The 18,508-nt window shown below is 43.4% G+C and overlaps 2 protein-coding genes across 3 annotated transcripts in view; both read right to left on the bottom strand.

The window, feature by feature from the left end:
* The window catches only part of LOC131456466 (methionine aminopeptidase 2-like), a 6,840-nt gene extending 4,745 nt beyond the window's left edge, over window positions 1–2,095 (bottom strand). Inside the window, exons 1-2 of the mRNA XM_058624827.1 lie at window positions 1,900–2,095; window positions 269–364 (exon numbers count right to left, since the gene is read on the bottom strand). Coding sequence (XP_058480810.1) covers window positions 269–364; window positions 1,900–2,062 — 259 coding nt within the window. The 5' untranslated portion in view covers window positions 2,063–2,095. The remainder of the gene's footprint in view (window positions 1–268; window positions 365–1,899) is intronic.
* A 2,556-nt stretch (window positions 2,096–4,651) lies between these two features.
* Window positions 4,652–18,278, bottom strand: vezt (vezatin, adherens junctions transmembrane protein). 2 transcript variants are annotated; one of them, XM_058624820.1, is made up of 12 exons: window positions 18,073–18,278; window positions 16,243–16,383; window positions 12,071–12,160; window positions 11,802–11,986; window positions 10,267–10,551; window positions 9,719–9,876; window positions 9,156–9,304; window positions 8,708–9,066; window positions 8,426–8,619; window positions 7,519–7,625; window positions 7,236–7,443; window positions 4,652–6,843 (listed from the first exon to the last, which is right to left on the bottom strand). In XM_058624820.1, exons 1-12 carry the CDS (start codon window positions 18,106–18,108, stop codon window positions 6,290–6,292), a joined length of 2,466 nt encoding a protein of 821 aa, XP_058480803.1. In that variant the 5' UTR covers window positions 18,109–18,278; the 3' UTR covers window positions 4,652–6,289. The 2 variants fall into 2 exon arrangements, with proteins under 2 accessions (XP_058480803.1, XP_058480804.1); XM_058624821.1 differs by having other exon boundaries at window positions 9,719–9,864; window positions 18,073–18,277.
* Window positions 18,279–18,508: the final 230 nt, after the last annotated feature.

Here is an 18,508-nt window from a genome sequence, read left to right as displayed (position 1 = left end):
ATGTTATTATGGAAAATAATATTCCTAGTTTTCTTGATTTATCGTTTGGCCCATAAAACGTACTTTAAAACCTTACAATTATGTTTTAGAAATGTCTCAGTTTTAACGATTTATTTGTTTGATGCTGTCTCTGAACAACAATTCTTTTTCTTTATTAATAATTAAAACAAGTTTCTCTGTTTTTTTTAGCTTCTTAAAAGTCAATATTTTCAGGTTTCTTTGTTCTTTCCTCTGTTTTTAAAAGTGTTGTCGTGTTTGCGTCTCTCACCTTCCTCTGCGTCCTCCTCCTTCTCTTTGTCTTCTATCGCCTGCTTCTCCAGCTGTTTGGACACGTCTGCGACGCCATCGGCCTCCACCTCAGCTCCTGCATCATCATCATCATCATCATCATCATCATCATCATCGATCTGTGTAATGCTGCCTGTTTTAGTCCGAACACTCTCGTTAGGAGATTTTTAATCTCAAGGCTAAATGCTAATTTCCTGGTTAAATGAATTATTATTAAGTTTCTTTTCTTTGCTCTTCGAAAACAAAGAAAGCAGAAAAACTGAAAACATTTTTTTTACGTTGTATAAACCAAACTTTGTTTTCTTTATGATTTATCACCCTGTAGTACAGAAACTACACGTGTAAAGTCTGACTGAAACCAGATCCTCCTAGGGTCCGACAGGTCTGCGGCATAAACATAAACTATATATATGTCCGGTTTAGAAACAGTGGCAGAGGTTTGTTTAAAAAAAGAAAATGTGCCGAGTCAGCGACGATAAAACCCGTCATTTCATAACATTTGAACTGTGTAAATACAAGAGTGTCAGCTCACAGTTCTTATTACAACACGGTCTTTACAGCACACTGTGTATTTATCTTCAATATCAACAATGATATACATGTATAATCTTATACATGTATTCGTCTACAGCCTCTATAATATGTTTTGTATACTGTATATCGTGTTTATTTTTCAAAATACTGGTAACTATATCTGTAATAATGTAACTATGTTCAAACGTATATAATGTAAAGGAGGAACTCAATATTTATATTACAGAAACTTAACTGAGAAAAAATTAATCAGTATGAAAATTGCAATTTGTATGTTTTAAAACAGTCTTTTTTCGTATTATTGTCCATAAAATATTAGGACTACAATAAATCGTCTTTGCTTTACATAACAAATCTGACAAAAGGTGGAATTACTAAACAGTGGGGAAACTTGGCTTTGGTTCAGTTTGTTACAAACCGGAAGCAGATTTAAAACCACGATCTTGCGGTGATTTATTTGTTTATTTTCTTTATCATGGGTGTTAAATAGCTCTAAGGACTATTTTTGGTTAAATGTCACCGCGTGTGGTTTTGGGCAGGACCCGGCGTGTTTCACGAGGCCTGACACTGACACACCGCACAACCCGCATGGTTCATGGCGAGCAGCGGCAAGATAGAGCGACTTACACCTGCACTTCCGCCAGACCTTTCAAAATAACGTGAGGTAAAAAAAAAATACCTTCCTATTTTCAGACGCAGAATTTTTAGTACATCCTGAATTGGTTCCAATAATTTTTTTTACACATTTCAAAAACCTTTTTTTACGTCTTTCAAAAAATCTATTGAAAACTTTTTGAACAACTCTTTTCTTCTAAGACTCAATTTAATGCAGGCTGTTATTAACATTTACATCCTTGTTATGCATGGTACTTTTAAATATCCACAGTACAAAACCATGTCAACTCATGAAAAGAAAACAAACAAAAAAAACGCCCCCTTCTAAACTAACTCCTCGGTGTCGTGCTTTTATTATGAAGGACCCACTTCGCACTTCCAGGCCGGCTCGTCGCTAATTTGACGCAACTCTTTTTGACGCGTTAGCCTGTTAGCATCGAAACGGTTGGGGGGCAGCCTCACCTGCGGCGGCAGACTTGTTGTTCTTCTTCTTCTTTTTCTTCTTCTTCTTCGCGCTCTCCCCCACCGGCTCGGCCTCCTCTTTGTCCTCCGCTTCGCCGTTCAGGGCCGGCTCGCGGACACTTTTCTGCTCCGCTAGCTGCTGCTCCGCCGCTACGTCCGCCATGTTCGCAGGCGCTGCTGCTGGAAAAGGAAGCGCGAGGGCTTGTGGGAGTGCTGTTGGTGGCGGTGCCTTCAAGTACATCACGGATGTTTTTTGACTGTTGTTGTCAAGCGAACGTAAACGTGCTCCTCATAAACCAGTGTTTCCCATTAATGTATTTTATATTATGTAAGTTTACTTTGATGTTTCGCAACATTGATATTCGTGTACAAGCGGTTATTATTATTAGTACATGTGTTTTGGCTTTCATTTCCTGAATATTGTATCCTTTTTTCATGCATATTGTGCCCGTTTTTGAGTGTTCTCAATTTTTTTCATGTATTTTAAATGTATTTTTAGTCCATTGTAAACAACGTGAACTAAAATACTCACACTAACACACCTTACGCACAACAATGTCCTCATTAAAACCCATTCAAATCCCTACTTCTGATGCAGTGTGACACAATTTTGGTGCTCTAGGTGTGTCAACGTGAGTATTTCATGAAATATATATATATATATACATATATATGTGTATATATATATATATATATATATATATATATATATATATATATATATATATATATATACATAAATAAAATCATGTCGTAAGTAGCTGTCTTCAAAAATCCGAGCTCACACAGAGCGCCTGAAGGCATCACAAAGTAAAACATGCTGCATCAGCTGAAGTGAAGCTCTGAACCTAATGAGGTAAGAATCTGTTTGGTGCAGTAAAATATATATATATATATATTTAAATTTAAGTATTATGTGTAAACTACATTCACACATATACACAACAAATGAACTCCCTATAACAATTAGAAATGCGACAATACTTCTTGTAAACACAAGTAAAAACACTGTTTACTCAATTCTATTTTAATTTGTACAATGTTACATCATCTGCCTTCAGCAACAGGATTATGGATTAAATGGACTTCAGTCGCAGACGCTGACACTCTGACCTTGATGAATAAAAGACCCAGACATTTACATAACAGCTGATTTAATGTTGATGGGGAGAAACCACCAGTTACAGCCAGAACCACCTCCTCTGGCCTCCTGGCAACGGCACAAGATTGGGAGCCCAGAGTTGACCTGGGAAAACAACTGAAGTTACCAGAAAATGTCACCACAACAACTCTCAGGCCGGATTTGGTCCTCACCTCAGCAACATCCAAGCAGATTGTTCTCTTGGAGCTCACTGACCCCTGGGAGGACGCATTGAGGAGGCCAACGAGAGGAAGAGGGCCAAATATGCTGCGCCGGTGGAGGAATGCCAGCGCAACGGGTGGAGAGCCAGATGCAGAGGGTTCGCAGGCCAGTCCATCTGCAGGGCCTATAACATGCTGGGCATCGCTGGAGCCAGAAGACGAAGGGGCCATCAGGGAGGCCACTGAAGCAGCAGAAGTAGCTTCAAGGTGGCTGTGGATCAGGAGAGGAGAGCCGTGGTTGGGGTAGCCTTGACGAGAGTGTATGATGATTTGATCGAAAGACCTGAAACACTCAAGGACTCCAGGTGACATCACTGAGGATGTGTCCAGGTTGCATCATAGTTGATGTACAGTGTCTCAAGCAGTGGCTTGAGTGACATATGGCACATGAGCTCGACTCGTAAAGTCATAATCGGGGGGAAATGTGTGACATGGGGAAATCAGATCGTTTTGCTTCCAACGCAGCTCATGAAATTAAAAGCAAGAAGAATCACTATCATTGACTTCTCTTATTAAAGGTGTTTAAAAAAAACTACCACTTGCAGTAACACATGTGACCACCAGGTGGCACAGCCATAACAGTCATTGATTGAGGCAATGTGCAGAGCTTTTTGTTGGTACATAAGTCTAAAATGCAGTATAAGTACCAATATATATATACATATACATATATATATATGTATGTATATACATATATGAAAGCATCAAAAGTTCTAGTTGTGTAGTGTGTGTTTGGGGAATTATTATTATTATGCCATAATTATATTGTTAATACTGAACCAACAGTGAATAGTAACAAGTAAAGTTATTTTAGGTGTAAAATCTAAATCTGTAGAGTAAATTAAATAAATAAATACTACTAGTACTATTAGTAGTAGTACTATACAATAGTACTACAATAGTATACGTACGTGGCCTAAGTTTTTAATGTCAGACCTGAAGTGGGACAATTTAAGACTAAGAACAAGTCAGAAAGGTTGGGAACCACTGGTCTGAATATTATTCTTTCAGTATTTCTACTTAGACAACATAAAGGACATGTTTTTGCTGTAAAATGTAAAAGGCACCTATCACAAATGCTATGTTAAATAACTTAAATGGGTTAAAATTAAGAATATTTGCAGAAAATATACTAAAATGTCAAATAAAGTGAGATAAAATAGTCTGTTATAGTATGAGTTCCATCTAAAACTGTGTGTGACCCTTTTCTTTAAAAAAAAAAAAGGGGGGGGGGGGGGGGGGGAGCAGCAGTAGCAGCTGCTGCAGGTCAAACAAATGCAAAAATCCCTAAACTGTATCACATTTCCCACCAAACCTGTTCCTTAACCCCCGGCTTTGGAGTCTGTGAAACACGAGCTAAAAGCAGAGAAAACACCGGGGGGACACATCCAACACTTCCAGAACAGTTTTTTATTTCACGTTGGAAAATGCAGGACGAGGGAGGGAGAGAGAGAGAGAGGGAGGGAGGGGACGAGACAGACATGGAGACAAGAGAGAGAGAGGCGTTACAGTAACATCAGGCGAATCTTCACGTTTGAAAACACAAAACCCGTCACATGCCAGAAAAATCAGCAAACGAACGAAACCACCTGCTCGCTCTTCTCGTCCCCGCAGTTTCAGAGAAATCATCCTGTGAACTGTGAACGGACGTCCAGTCCTGTGTCCACTTTCATGTACGCTCAGAGTCGGAGTAAAAAATAGCATCTGAACTTGAAGGTCAAACTTCTGCTGTGGTCAGACAGAAAAAAAGTGAATTTAGCACAAATTTGTTACCAAAAAACCCCAAAAAAGTTCTTAATCTCAATCTCGACATTTCACAGAGACATGACGGGACTTTTCTACTTCATAATATTTACATGATTACTTTATTTACTTTAAAGTTGCAGCGATTTCATCAATTTCAACATTTTTTAAAGAGGTTCTCTGAATTTCCAGCCTCTCAAAAATGTGAATATTTACTCGATTTTTAGAAATCATATCTTGTCATTTTTAATCACAAAATAATGAACCAATTATCTGTCATCTGTGCGATAAACAAGATTTTCTGCCTGAACACAGCGTAAGAGAACATCTGGAATTATTGTCCTGTCGTTTACGTCGACACACGATCTTTGTTTTCACGTCTGCTGATCCACTCTTTGTCCGTTTTTATTTTTAAACACCGGCACAGCTTCCCAGAATCAAAAAATACTTGGGTTTTTTTTCGTCATCAGTGGGCGTGTCAGGTGTCGGGAAGAAACCGTTAATAGACAAACATGCAGTGGTTCCGGGAAGAGACGAAAAGAACGTCCGGTGGTGATCCGGGCGTCTCCAGAATCCACCACCCGTTGACGTACTGGGGCTCGGTTCGCTGAGAGCACTGAGGTTTCCAACACGGATCTCGAGGTCCGGACTGAAATCGAAAACAAAAGTTCTGGTTCCTGAGTTTCAACAGCAAAAGAGAGCGGTAAGAATTGTGGGTAATGGACACAAAGTAGGGGATGTCACTTTTCCTGCGAAATTCGGATTCCAGAGGGCGATTTTTTTTAGAAATCAGGGCTCTTTTACTTCTGATAAAATGTGACGTTTGAGGACAACAAAAATCGTCAGCCTCTCGTCTGGAAGTAAATACAGTATCGTCCAGCAGAGGGTGCTGTGAGCAGAAATCAGACGGCGATGATACGAGCGAACCAAACGCAGACACCGAAGCGTCTGATAAACGGCGCGTGGAAGTCGTTTGGGTTTTTTTGTTTTTATTTTACGCTACAGATGACAAAGTAAAAAACTCACCTGTTAGCTTAGCTGTTAGCGCCGCCAAAAACGAAAAGCGAAGTGAAAATAACGTTCGTCACGTTTTGAATTTGTGAAGAAACTTGGTTTTATTCGCAAAAACATTATTTTCAAACTTTTTGGAAAAAGTGACAGCCCTAATGCGCGGTAACGTGGACGGATGAGTAATGAGAGAGTGAATTTTGATCACGTCATCACCTGACACAGTAACACAGCAGACATAAATATACGCTCTCTGATGAAGCAGCAAAGGTTCGTGCTACACTTTCCCCCCCTGCTCCTCTTCGTCGCCGTCGTCCTCCTCCTCCTCTTCTTCCCCGTCGTCTCCGAACGTCAGCTCCTCCATCTTGACGAGCGAGTGCGAGCGCGCCGCCACCTGAGCGGCGAGGGCGGAGCTGAAGCTGAGCGCCTCTGAGCCGTGGATCTCCGTCAGTCTGTCCATCACGGAGACGGCGGAGACCTTGGGGTTCAGGAAGCAGTCCAGGCCATTCTGGGACTCCGCCCCCTCCGCCGGGACGCCGTCGTACTGGTGCATCTCGGATGCTCCGCCTCCTCCCCTGTTGCAGACCGAGCTCCGCCCCAGCTCCCCGTGCTCCGCCTCCAAACCGCAGCTGAACTCCATCAGCGGCTCCGTCGTCGAAAGGTCGGGACTCACCCTGTCATCTTTACCTTCTTCTTCCTCACCACTGCTTCCTGCCGCGAGGTGGTTCCCCTCTTCGCTGCCGGCTTCACCCGGACCCACAGAGGTCGCAGTGTCGGACTGTTCGGGGGCGGGGTCAGAAGTGTCAGCGTGAGCTGAAGGCGTCACAGCAGCTGAGGAAGGAGATACATCATTTAGAGTTATTCATTCATAAATATTCAGACGTGTGTGGTAGAAAACGACAAAAATAGTCGTAGTGACATTTTTTATGTGCTTGTTATGCTCGACCAACATGTTAAATATGTATTTATCAATTAAACCATTGACAACTCCTGTGTGCAATTATGTAAAATCGCTGCTTTTCTCTATGGACTTTGGTGCAGGAGAGTGAGCTACTTTACAAAGCGAAACAAAAGCCGTTTTTCTCCTTCTATAACCACACATGACAAAATCTTATTTTCCCTCAAAGGAAATTCGGAAGCCCATGTTGAGCCACGTTTAATCTATGACAGAATCAAGATAGAAAAACACCATCTCTGTCTCTTTCAGCAGAACCGGTGCAGACCTTGGTCGTTGAAGAGCAGCTGCTTCCTCTTCATCCTCTCTCCCTCCGACGCGCGGAAGCCCAGCACGGCTTTCAGCTCCGACAGGACGCGGCGGGACTCCTCCCTCTCCCGGCGCTGGCGCTCCCGCTCCTCCGGTGACAGCGTGTCGCACCAGGAGGCCGCGCCTTCGCCGTCAGAGTCCGAGTCCGACACGTAGGCCTCCCACTCCTGAACACATCGCAGTCATGGTTAACATGTGTCCGTAAATACCGTAAAAGGTGAAGTGGACGTTTTGCCTCTCACCAGCTCCTCTGGCACAGGGTCTCTGTCCAGGATCAGCGGGTATGACGGAGGAGGAGCGGGAATCTCGGTGACGGGAGTCCCACACTGCTCCACGCCCTCCACCGTACCTGTTGAGTCAGTGCAAAGTTTAACGACAACATTTGAGTGTTTCTTTGTGAGCTCTGGTGGGTCTGTTTCCTGTCGTACTCTGTGAAGCAGCGACTTCCTGCGTGTCTGCTAATAGTATTAAATCACGATAAAGGGGAAGTCTGTGCTAAGAATAGAGCCGCTGTAAATGTGTGGACACTTAAGTGGGCGTCCGTCACAGCTCTGGTGACAAAACATGGGGTTAAATGTGAGGCAAAGGAAACGGCAGCACGACTCCCGCTCATTTCATCTCATTAATATGCCTATGTATCAAGTATAAATGTGTTTAAACGTAAAATAATATGACTTTATTTACAGCTGCAGTGATTGTTAACCACAGAGAACTTTAGATTTACCGTCTTTACAACATGAATTGATCCATCATTGATAAATCTGTCTTGTTTATAATGAAATGCTTCTTAAATGTGAATATGTGACGGAAAAATGTCTTTTAATTTTATTTTTTACTTTTATTTGAAAACCACTTTTATTTTAGCAGTCTTATTTATTTATTTATTTATTTTTTAAGTCATTTCTTTCAGCTCTTAAGTCATTTCTTTCAGCTCTGACTGTCTTTTAAAAAAAACATAGACTTTTATTTTGAAGCCAATAAAAATTCAGAAAGCACTATTTCATGCAGCCCGGACTGTCTTTAAAAACAATTAACTTTTATTTTAAAACCCCCCCAAAAAAATCAAAAATCACTTTAATCGTTAGCGGCAGCCCTGACTGTCTTTCATAAAAAAACTTTTATTTTGAAAGGGCTTCAGTGTCTCCTCACCTGGACAGGCGTTGGCGCGCCTCAGCATGCGCTGCACCTGGCTGATGGTGTCCTCCCAGCAGCCGGCACTGGCCTGCATGTGCGGGTGCAGCTGGTGCAGCCGGTCGCTCAGGTCCTGGTAGCCCTCGTTGGTCAGCTCCGTCAGCTGCTTGGACACCATCAGTTTCTCCAGGTCGTCCTCGAGGATGATCATCCTGTGACGGAGGAGGAGGAGGAGCGTCAACAGTGGCTGAGAGGCTGGTTTTTTAGTGATTAAATCATGTGTGTGTGTGTGTGTCTCACTCGCTGAGCAGGGCCTTCAGGTGTAGCTGCAGGCTCCTGATGGACGTGTGCAGTGTGTTGAGCTCTCGGCATTTCTCCCGCTCTCGTCCCGTCCTGTCGGAGCCCGTCGTCCTCGGCTGCGTCTCAAAGTGTCGGTGGAAGTCGTAGCTGCGCTGCACCTCGCCGAGGCAGCCGGCCAGAGCGTGGTGCAGGGGCTCCGTCACCGCGGCGATGGACCGGTGCAGCGGAGACGTGACGGGAGCGCAGGATTCTCCCTGAAGTGCGCCCTCTTGTGGCTCCTCCATTCGACTTGGGGAAAGCAGCAGGGCCAAGCGGCGGAAGCACTCGGAGCTTTGTCCCACCCACAGCTGGAAGAGCATCTGCAGGAGAACCAACCAAAGAACGTACAGTGAAAAATAAACATTACAAGTCGGCCCGGGTTCAGAAAACCGATTTCACGCGGCTGGACCTTGAGTGCAGGCAGGCTGTAGTCGTCCGTCAGCTCCTGGGCCTGTTCATCACCCAGGTGTTCGATTCCCAAACCGAGGCCCAGCTCCTTCAGAGGCACCGCGGACACATAGTTTGTTACGTTATCGATCTCAGAGTTCAGAGGAAACGTTTGAAGGTGTTAAGGACAAATAGTGACACATTTTACCCTTTACATTTATGTTTCTCTGTGACCTTTACATTCATGTTTCTCTGCGACCTTTACATTTATGTTTCTCCAGGTAAAGATAAAGTTACTCTCTCTAGTTAAAGTTACTCTCTCCAGGTAAAGGTAAAGTTACTCTCTCCAGGTAAAGTTACACTCTCCAGGTAAAGGTAAAGTTACTCTCTCCAGTTAAAGTTACTCTCTCCAGTTAAAGTTACTATCTACAGTTAAAGTAACTCTCTCCAGGTAAAGTTACTCTCTCCAGGTAAAGGTAGAGTTACTCTGTCCAGGTAAAGTTACTCTCCAGGTAAAGTTACTCTCTCCAGTTAAAGTTACTCTCTCCAGTTAAAGGTAAAGTTACTCTCCAGGTAAAGGATATGCCTTGAGCATGTGACAGGTGGCTCGTCTGGAGGCTCTGAAGGCCGAGCGGAGCGCCCGGTACAGGCTCTTCCTCAGTCCGATCAGCTGCTGGCCCCGTGGCACCGCCCCCGGCCCCGCCCTGCTAAAGGAGCCGGCCGCACTCACCCTGTCGAGCAAACTTGACAAGTGAAATGTGATACAACTGTGGAGATGTCCCAAAGAGGCAGGGGGGCACACACACAACACTGAACGGCTAAGAACGACTATGAACGACTACATGGGACATTCTGCTATATTATGTGACAGAACGACACTGAGACAACACAGACATGAACACGACACGTGTGTGAGAATAAACTAGATCTGTAAATGACTCAAATCAAACCTAAAGCTAAAGACAAACAGAGACTGTGGTCGTCGACGCTAACATGAATAATTGAACACTACTTGAGGAGGACGGTTAATTATAACACGGTCGACACAAAAGGAAAATTAACTGAGCAACGACGACAGGTGGATATTAATTGACATCATGATTATTATGCGGTAGATAAAGCGGAACACTTACAGGGTGAACCCTCGGGAGATGACCTCGGTCTCCTGCACCAGGCGCAGGGCTTTGCGGGACAGACCTGTCAGAGTCTTGCCGTTGTGGACCAGCGTCTGGAGCTGCGAGGCCCTGGCGTGGACCGTCGACTGCGCGCGGCCTCGCCTCCACAGCGCGGACCCCCGCAGGGCCACCCAGCCCAGCAGGGCCAGGCTCCACGGGGCCACCGCCAGGGACCAGAGGCCCTCGGAGGCGGAGCGGAGACCCAGCAGCACGGCGGCCAGGCCGACCAGACCCGCAATGTCCCTGAGAGACCAGGGGACGGACTTTTATTAAACAATAAAAGTCCTCATACGACACTTTTTTGTAATGACATGGTCTTTAATGTCCAGTGAGGGAGAATTAGTGACACCTAATGGTGCGAGTGCACATTGCAACACACAGAGGACTGCTCTGCTAAAGGGCCTTCATGTGCCCCCATACATTTCCCAGTAAACTCGTGCTTCAAACCATGAAACACACTCTCTGGCTGCTGTGGAAACACACTCTCTGGCTGCTGTGGAAACACGGCATCACTAGCGTGAAGTTAAAAGAACAAAGAAGAAAAGACTTCATGATGTCATTGGAGCAGCGTGGGATCATGAGTTTCAGCTCCCTTCCTGATTAAGTGACTGATCCTCTCAGATTTATTACACCTTTCAGAATAAAAGCACTCTAGTGTTTCTGTTCAGAGTACAGAGGAGGATTTGGAGTAAACGGTCGACCGGTGAGGGTTTTTCTTTGGCTGATTTTGTAGAAATCTGGGCAGCAGATGGCCGATGATCGATGCCAGTTTTGTTTTGGGCCAATATTTGATTTTTTTTCTCCATCTAATAAAATAAAACTCTTAAATAAACATTTATTTAACAAAAAAATTGTGTTCAATAACTACACTAATGCTCTGTCTCTCCAATCCATATTTTATGTCTGCACTGCAGTTATAATTATGAAAAAAGGGTATAAACTAAATATTAAACACATGAAACAAACATTTGGATGAAATAATAAAATTTTCTGAGAGCAAATATGCCAAAATTTGTAATAACTGGCTGATTTATAAAAGAAACACTAAAAAACTACCTCTACCACCACGCAGAAGCTCTACAAAGCAAATGATGTCACGAAAAGGCAACTGTAACCAATAAAACTGTCCATAAATGCAGATTTATATGAATTTGGAAAAAATTGGCTCATGTAAACACAATACTCAAAAAAAATGTAACAATAACCTTCAATGCAGACATTTTATATAAATCTTTAAAGACAATTCCACTTATGGAAGCACTTAATAATGGATTAATATATCATTAGTTTGTTTCTAATTGAACCCATTGAATGTCACTTTAATTGCATCAAAGTACATTATGAAAAAAAAATTATTTAACATTTTAGCACTGTGTGGTTTTAAACACACAACAAGTATGTATGATACTAAATTAGTGTTTATTATTATGTTGTTTTGAGTTTCAGTGAGTGCAGGTGTGTTGGAAAGCATGTGTGTGTGTTTTGTGTCGTACCATAGGGAAGGCCGGGCGATGAGGCCCGGCCTGGGCAGGGCGTTCGCTCTGCGTGGCGAGCCCGACGGCGGGGAGGCGAGCGTGAGCAGACTGGGGTCCAGCAGCTCGATGAGCTCCACGTCCTCCTGCAGCAGGACGTCCTGGTCCAGGATGCACCTCACCGAGTACTGGCCGAACACGGCGTCCTGCGAGAGAGGGAAGGGGAAGGGGGTAAGAAAAGAAAAAGAAGAAGAAGAAAAAACACAGGTTCGGGGTTTTATTCTACCTACCAGCTGCTGCCCCAGCTTATGAGACGCAGCTGCCTGGTGAAACGGGCTCCATCTCCACGCGGCGTCGGCCAACCTCCACAGCCGACCTCCCTGCAGAACACACACACACACAGGGGAACACTTCTTACAAAGCAAAGTCAGGCACTGTAGATAAATGTTCGGCTGCACTAATCCGGGCCCCGGCGGATCAGTTAAACTAAATTATGCTGCATAATACGACGCTAAATAATACACCTTCAAGTCTTACAGTCATGCTCCTGCTCTCCCCTCTCTCTCTCTCTCTCTCTCTCTCTCTCTCTCTCTGTGGTAAACACTCGTTCACGGACAGAAGACGTCTCCCCGGAGATAAACTCTTTCAGGCAGCAACAATAAATGCAATGTGTGTTTGTAAAACTTTCACTCGTGGGTACAAAACAGTTTTAGCTGAATTTCTTCTCTGGAATTATAACTGTTTACATTTTCAGCCTCTAAAAAAATAAAGAAAAAAAGAAGGGGAAAAAGGTTCTCTATGGAGACAATACACAGTTTCCTCGCCTTCCCTTTTGTTTTCTCTGAACCAGTGTAAACACTCGGAGGCGTCCAATCACCACAGAGCAGAAGAAACGAAACCCATGCACATTTTTTCACCCTCCCCTTCCTTCCATCTGCACCAAAAAGACGGCTTAAAAACCCCCGATTAAGAAAAGGATTTACGCATAAATAATCTTCTTAGTGAGTTTTGTTACATCACAAACTGAAACTCTTTGTTTTTGAGCAACAGGGATTATTTGACGTTGATAATTGCGATTAAAACAAGTTTTTGTGGCGCATCGATTACCACAAGGCGGCAGCAGCAAGAATTCAGTGAGTTAGTGAGACGTTAAATCTTTACGAATTTTTCATGAACAGTACGCAAAAAGTAAGTTAAGTGTGTATGTAACTCAAAGTCTTTGTTTTTGAGCAATAGGGATTATTTGATGATGAAAAAAGGTTGATAACTGCGATAACAACTAGTTTTTCTACTACAATGACAATTTGTAGGCGCATCTATTACCACAAGGTGGCAGCAGAAGCAAGAATTCAGTGAGTTAATAAGACGTCAAATCTTTACGACTCTGAGTTAGTTTTCCATAAAAGGTACGCAAAAAAGTGTTTATATAATCCAGCGTGTGAGATTATTGATCCAGACTAGGAAACCCGACCCTGGACACTGATACTTTTCTGTCGGGGCTAAAGCACATGCTAGTGTCAGCTGTATTGATTATCGATTGGACACTGAGGGCCTGCGTTCACACAACACTGGTCAATTATCATGTGTAAATGTGTGTTAAATTTAGACTCAAACCTATTTTTTTGAGGACTTCTTTGAGCCTGTGAGGGCATTTAAGGACTGGTTTTAGGGTTAGGGTATTAACTAGCCAGGGTTAAGGTTGAGGCAAGGCAAGTTTATTTATATTGCATATTTCAACTACAAGGCATCTCATAGCACTTTACTATAAGAAAATTTAATAAAATAATAGCAGCAGCAGCATTAAAGATATAAAAGGAAACAAAACACGATAAAAACATTTAAATATAGAGGTAAAAGAAAGAGGGGAGACAGAAATGAAAAGAAACTAAACGTACGACTGAGGTGCAGCGGTGACGACAGTCTTATTTTTATTTACAAGCAGTGGCAAACGGGCTACATTTAAAGGATTTAGGTAAAGAGTTAGGCTTGTGTGTCTGCATGTCTGTTTACATAATCTCTGTGGAAGTATTTGGGTACATTCTGGTGCTTGGACAGTGGAGAAAGGACTCAGAACAGAAGGCGTGGCCTACATCAAGACCCCACACACACACACACACACATTTGGGCAGCATTCTTCATGAGGACAATCATCACTCGACAGACATATCGCATTCCCTTTGCCCTTTACCCTAATGAAAATTAAAATCTTTGCTTCGTGAGACGAGGACAACTGGTCCTGACGAGGTCAGTGTTCAAGACAGAAAAGGTCACAGAGAGGTCACAAATACAAGAAACAAATAAGAAGCTGTTCTCCTTAGGACACTTCATCTTAACCATCAAAAAGCCCTTAAAGCCCCGTGTGGACCAGACAAAATGTCCTCACAAAGACATCTAACCTACACAACACACACGCCTGTACTGGCACTGCACTGTTATCAGTATTCTGCTTGTATCACAGGATGCAGCAGACTGACAGTTGTGAGGCGATGAACACACTCGGCACAGACACGAACGTATGATTTTGGTACAAAATAAATAAATAACTAGCAATTTCAGTATCTAATTTACACGTCATTTAACTTAATTCTTAGTTCTCGAGGAAACGGGTCACAGAAGGACGACACCCCATCCCCCCGAGCGCTTTCCTGTCTCATCCCAAAAATCCTTTATCCTCCTGAACATCCTAAGAACAACAGCAGCACAGCAGAGAGGAAGCATGACAAGTACGGAAAGTTCCTGAGTGAAGGAGAAAAAAAACAAAACACAAACGTGCAACACCGTTTCCAGTACAGGGGACGAGGGGAGGATGAGGTGTGTGTGTGTAAGGGAGGGGTCATGTGACTCCCAGCTTCCCAGAACATATTCTTCATCCACCTCAAACCAGCAAACGTTGAATTAGATTAAGTGACATTAGATGTTTACACACACACACACTCAGAGTTTGTGAGGAGGACACGATGATGTCAGAGAGACAGCAGAGTAATCACATTTACTCCCATCGCCTCTAAAGTCAGCAGCAGCAGGACATGAGACATGAGACAGTGGGAGCATCTCTGTCTCTCTGGTCACACAGGGAAGAACAGGCAATGCTGCATAAATACCTGAGTCTGTGTGTGTGTGTGTGTGTGTGAGGCCATTTCCTGTCACGGCCCTATCAGATCTGTGTGACTCAATGTGCAGCATCTGTACAGTCTGTCTGTCTCTGTCCATCTGTCTGTCTGTGGACGACTGTGAGCTTGTGTGTGTGTGTGTGAGAGTCAATAGTCAAATTAATTACTTTCTGTCTGACTGCATAACTCAAACAGTCGCATTTAAATGGACAGCCTAAACCAAGCCTTACCCTAACCTTGACCGTCACAACTCGACGCCTAATCTTAATCCTAACCTGAACCTCATTCTAACCTAAAACCAAGTGTTAATCCATAAATAGCCATTTTAAAGTGTAATTTAAGAATGTCCTCACATTCTGTGAACGTTTTCTTGGTCCTCACAAAGTTGTCTATACAAGCGCACACACACACACACACACACACACACACACACACACACACACACACGACTTATTCTACCCTTAACCATAACTACAACTACTGACCTAAAGCTAACTTTCACCTCATCCTAACCATAGAACATGTCTCCACCTTCGAATTTAATAATTGACATTTAAAGAAACTTGATTTTGTCCCCATAAGGAAGACAAGTCCCCAGACTTCTATTCATTTGGACAGCCTCAACAAAGACTTATCCCTAACCTAAACCATCACCACAATCTTAGTCCTAATCTTAACCAGTTCCTCAGAAATCAGGTTCTGCTTCATTAGGACCAGGTTTTGGTCTCCAAGAGGACTACGGGTTCTGACAAGGTCAGTGTTTATGACAGAAACAGGTCCTAAAAGGGTTAACAATTACAAGAACACGCATATATTGGTACAGCATTCTTAGCATGGACACTTTTCATGACTAAACCATAACCCTAACTTAAACCTAACCATAAAACTAAAACTCAACTTAACCCTCAAAAAGCCACTTAAAGATGATGTCAGTTACATGAAGGTTTATTGTGAAAACTGCAACTCTCTCAGGGTCAAATCATGTTCATTCATTCATTAAATATTCAATTTCTTGCCAAAAAGAAAAAGAATCCAATTAAAAAAAGACCCGAAACCAAACATGAAGAGATCCTACAAACATCTACTGGTAATAAAGAACTCCCGTTTATCCAGGGAAGCAATGAATTGATTAGTAATTAAAATAAAAATGAATTACCTCAGTTTTTTCTCTTTCAGACCACTTGATTTACATTGTGCTGAAACTAATAAATTACCTACTGCATCTTTAACCAAGTAGAAAATGTGCTTTGGCACTGATAAAGTCCTCAATGGCATTTCGTTTAAATAATATAACTCATTAATTCCTTTTCATAAGGGGGAGGACAGACAAAAGACGTGATTGAGACACTCACTGATGTTTTCCGCTGCTCTCCATCGGGCGACGGCAGGTCGCCCTCTTGTCCGCCATATTCCTCCTCTTCCGGTGACGCCGTGGGACATGCCTCGAAGTCTGTGTGGCCTAGATCGTGCAGGTACTGGAAAAGAGGAGAGTTCTGCGAAAGAGACAGAGATGTGCGGTCAGTCAGAGGAAGAGTGGACAGCAGCTGAGGGAACGATGGATGAGGAGGAGGAGGGTGGTGGATAAAATAATACCAGATGGATGGAAAAGAGGTGAAAGAGTTTCCCCAGAGTGATTCCAAGGGTTTAATATCATCCATATCTCTGCTCTTGGCACTTTTTATTTTTAAACTCTGGGAGGAACGCCGTAAAACAAAAAGTCGTACACCTGGGATACGTCTGGATCCATGTTTTTTTTCCAGACTTCTCAACTGGAACGTGGTGAACCCGGAGGTGACGTCACTCCCAGGTCCGACTTCAGGTGTAAATGGAATGCACCAAAATGCTCTGTTGAGACTTTTTTTTCCATTCTTAAAAACCTTTTCAAAGAAATGTCTTTATACACACAAAACTCCTCAAAAACAACTTTCTAAACACTGTCATACAAATGCCAGGCCTGTGTCTATATTACATTGGAAGTTGGAGGCAGGAACTGGGAGTGACATCACCAGTTGAGAAACCTATGACTAATTTATTGGGAAACAAATAGGAGTAGAAGTAGCAGTGTTTGTGCGAGTCATAGTCAGATTGGAATCCCATGTCAGGGTTTGCTGGGTTGCTCCGACAGGAAGACCCCCTCAACTCAGAAATTCCGACTTCGGACTGGAACGCAACATGATATTGGTAGATACTCAGGGTCATGATATCGATATGAAACAAAAAAAAGCAGTAGGCAGAACGCACAAAGTCACAAAGTCGGACATAGTTGGAAGTTCCTTCAACCGGAATGCCCACTCAACTCGGAAATTCTGACTTCCGACTGGAACGCACCATTTGTAAGGGACAATGCGAGTTAGAATTCCAACTTGATTGGCGTTCCAGTTGAAGGAACACCCCCGCAACTCAGAAATTCCTTCAACTGGAATGCATCATGATATCTGTACTGGTAGATTCTCATCAGCATCAAACAAGAAGAGAGGTAATATTGAGCCTCCCTCTTGTAAATCACACTTTTGACAGCCATTGCGGTAAAATCGTGAATTGCGATTGTTATAAGAGGAGGATAAATCATGACAGGTGCATTTTTCTTGCATCGTCCCATGTCTACACTCTGACGTCAGTGACACACTAATGTCTCATAAAAATGTCATAATAACACAATGCGGGTAGAGCTGAAATGAAGCAGTGAAACGTTACTCACATGCATTGTCACAAACAGCCGATGCTCATGTTGTCATCATCATCAGGATGTGGCAGCGTGCGTGTGTGTGTGTGTGTGTGTGTGTGTGTGCGTGCGTTATTCCAGAACCGACGCATTGGATCTGTGCTGTTCCTCCCCACCCCACCTCCTGCTCCAGCTGCTCCACTTCTGATGAAACACCAGCAACAATGGAGCTCACTCACTCACTGGCTCACTCGCCTCAGCTGAGCTGAGCTGCTCTCATAACCGACAAAGCTGCTTGGCAGAGCCGCAGTGAGCTGCCGGCCAAGAATGGACATTAATTTTGTCCCGGTAAAGCCTGGCAACAAGGCTACAGCACTGCTAGCACTGCTAGGCTAGCACGCTAAACTAGCTAAATGGACCGAGCTCCTCCGCTGTATTATGTCTAGCTTAGAATGACAAAGCATTACAAGTTTAAAAAAAAAACAAAAAACAGAAACCCAGACGGGAATAATATACGAACCTCAAATACAACATCTTCGTCGAACTCCTCCGTCATTGCTCTCCGCCATCTGTGCGCAGCCCGTTTAGCATTATGAAGTTGTCAGCGACGGTAGTCACAGGAACCGTCATAGAGCACAAGTTGGTAGTTTGGTTTTTGGTTAGCCGCCGGCTGCTAAGGACAGTACGCGTTGAAAACTACATGTCCCACAATGCCCTCCTCCCCTCCTCAATCGTCGTTTCGTCGCGAGCGACGAACAATCCCGAGGATCTTCGAACGCCTCAAGTGGTCGCGAGAGGCAGCAACCCGATCAGCCGACTCAAAAGTTGGGGCACATTTAGCGGAAATGAGCGGATGAAGAACCTTCAAAATAAGATTCACACACTTTTAACTTCAGAAAATTTACATTTATTCACTAAATTGCACAACTTTATGTTGTTTTTTTGGATACATTTTT

The sequence above is a fragment of the Solea solea genome, chromosome 3 (assembly GCF_958295425.1).
Source record: "Solea solea chromosome 3, fSolSol10.1, whole genome shotgun sequence".
In the NCBI taxonomy this organism is placed as follows: domain Eukaryota; kingdom Metazoa; phylum Chordata; class Actinopteri; order Pleuronectiformes; family Soleidae; genus Solea; species Solea solea.
The sequence above is the reverse complement of the archived record's forward strand: the minus strand, read 5'-3'. Positions and strand labels throughout refer to the sequence as shown.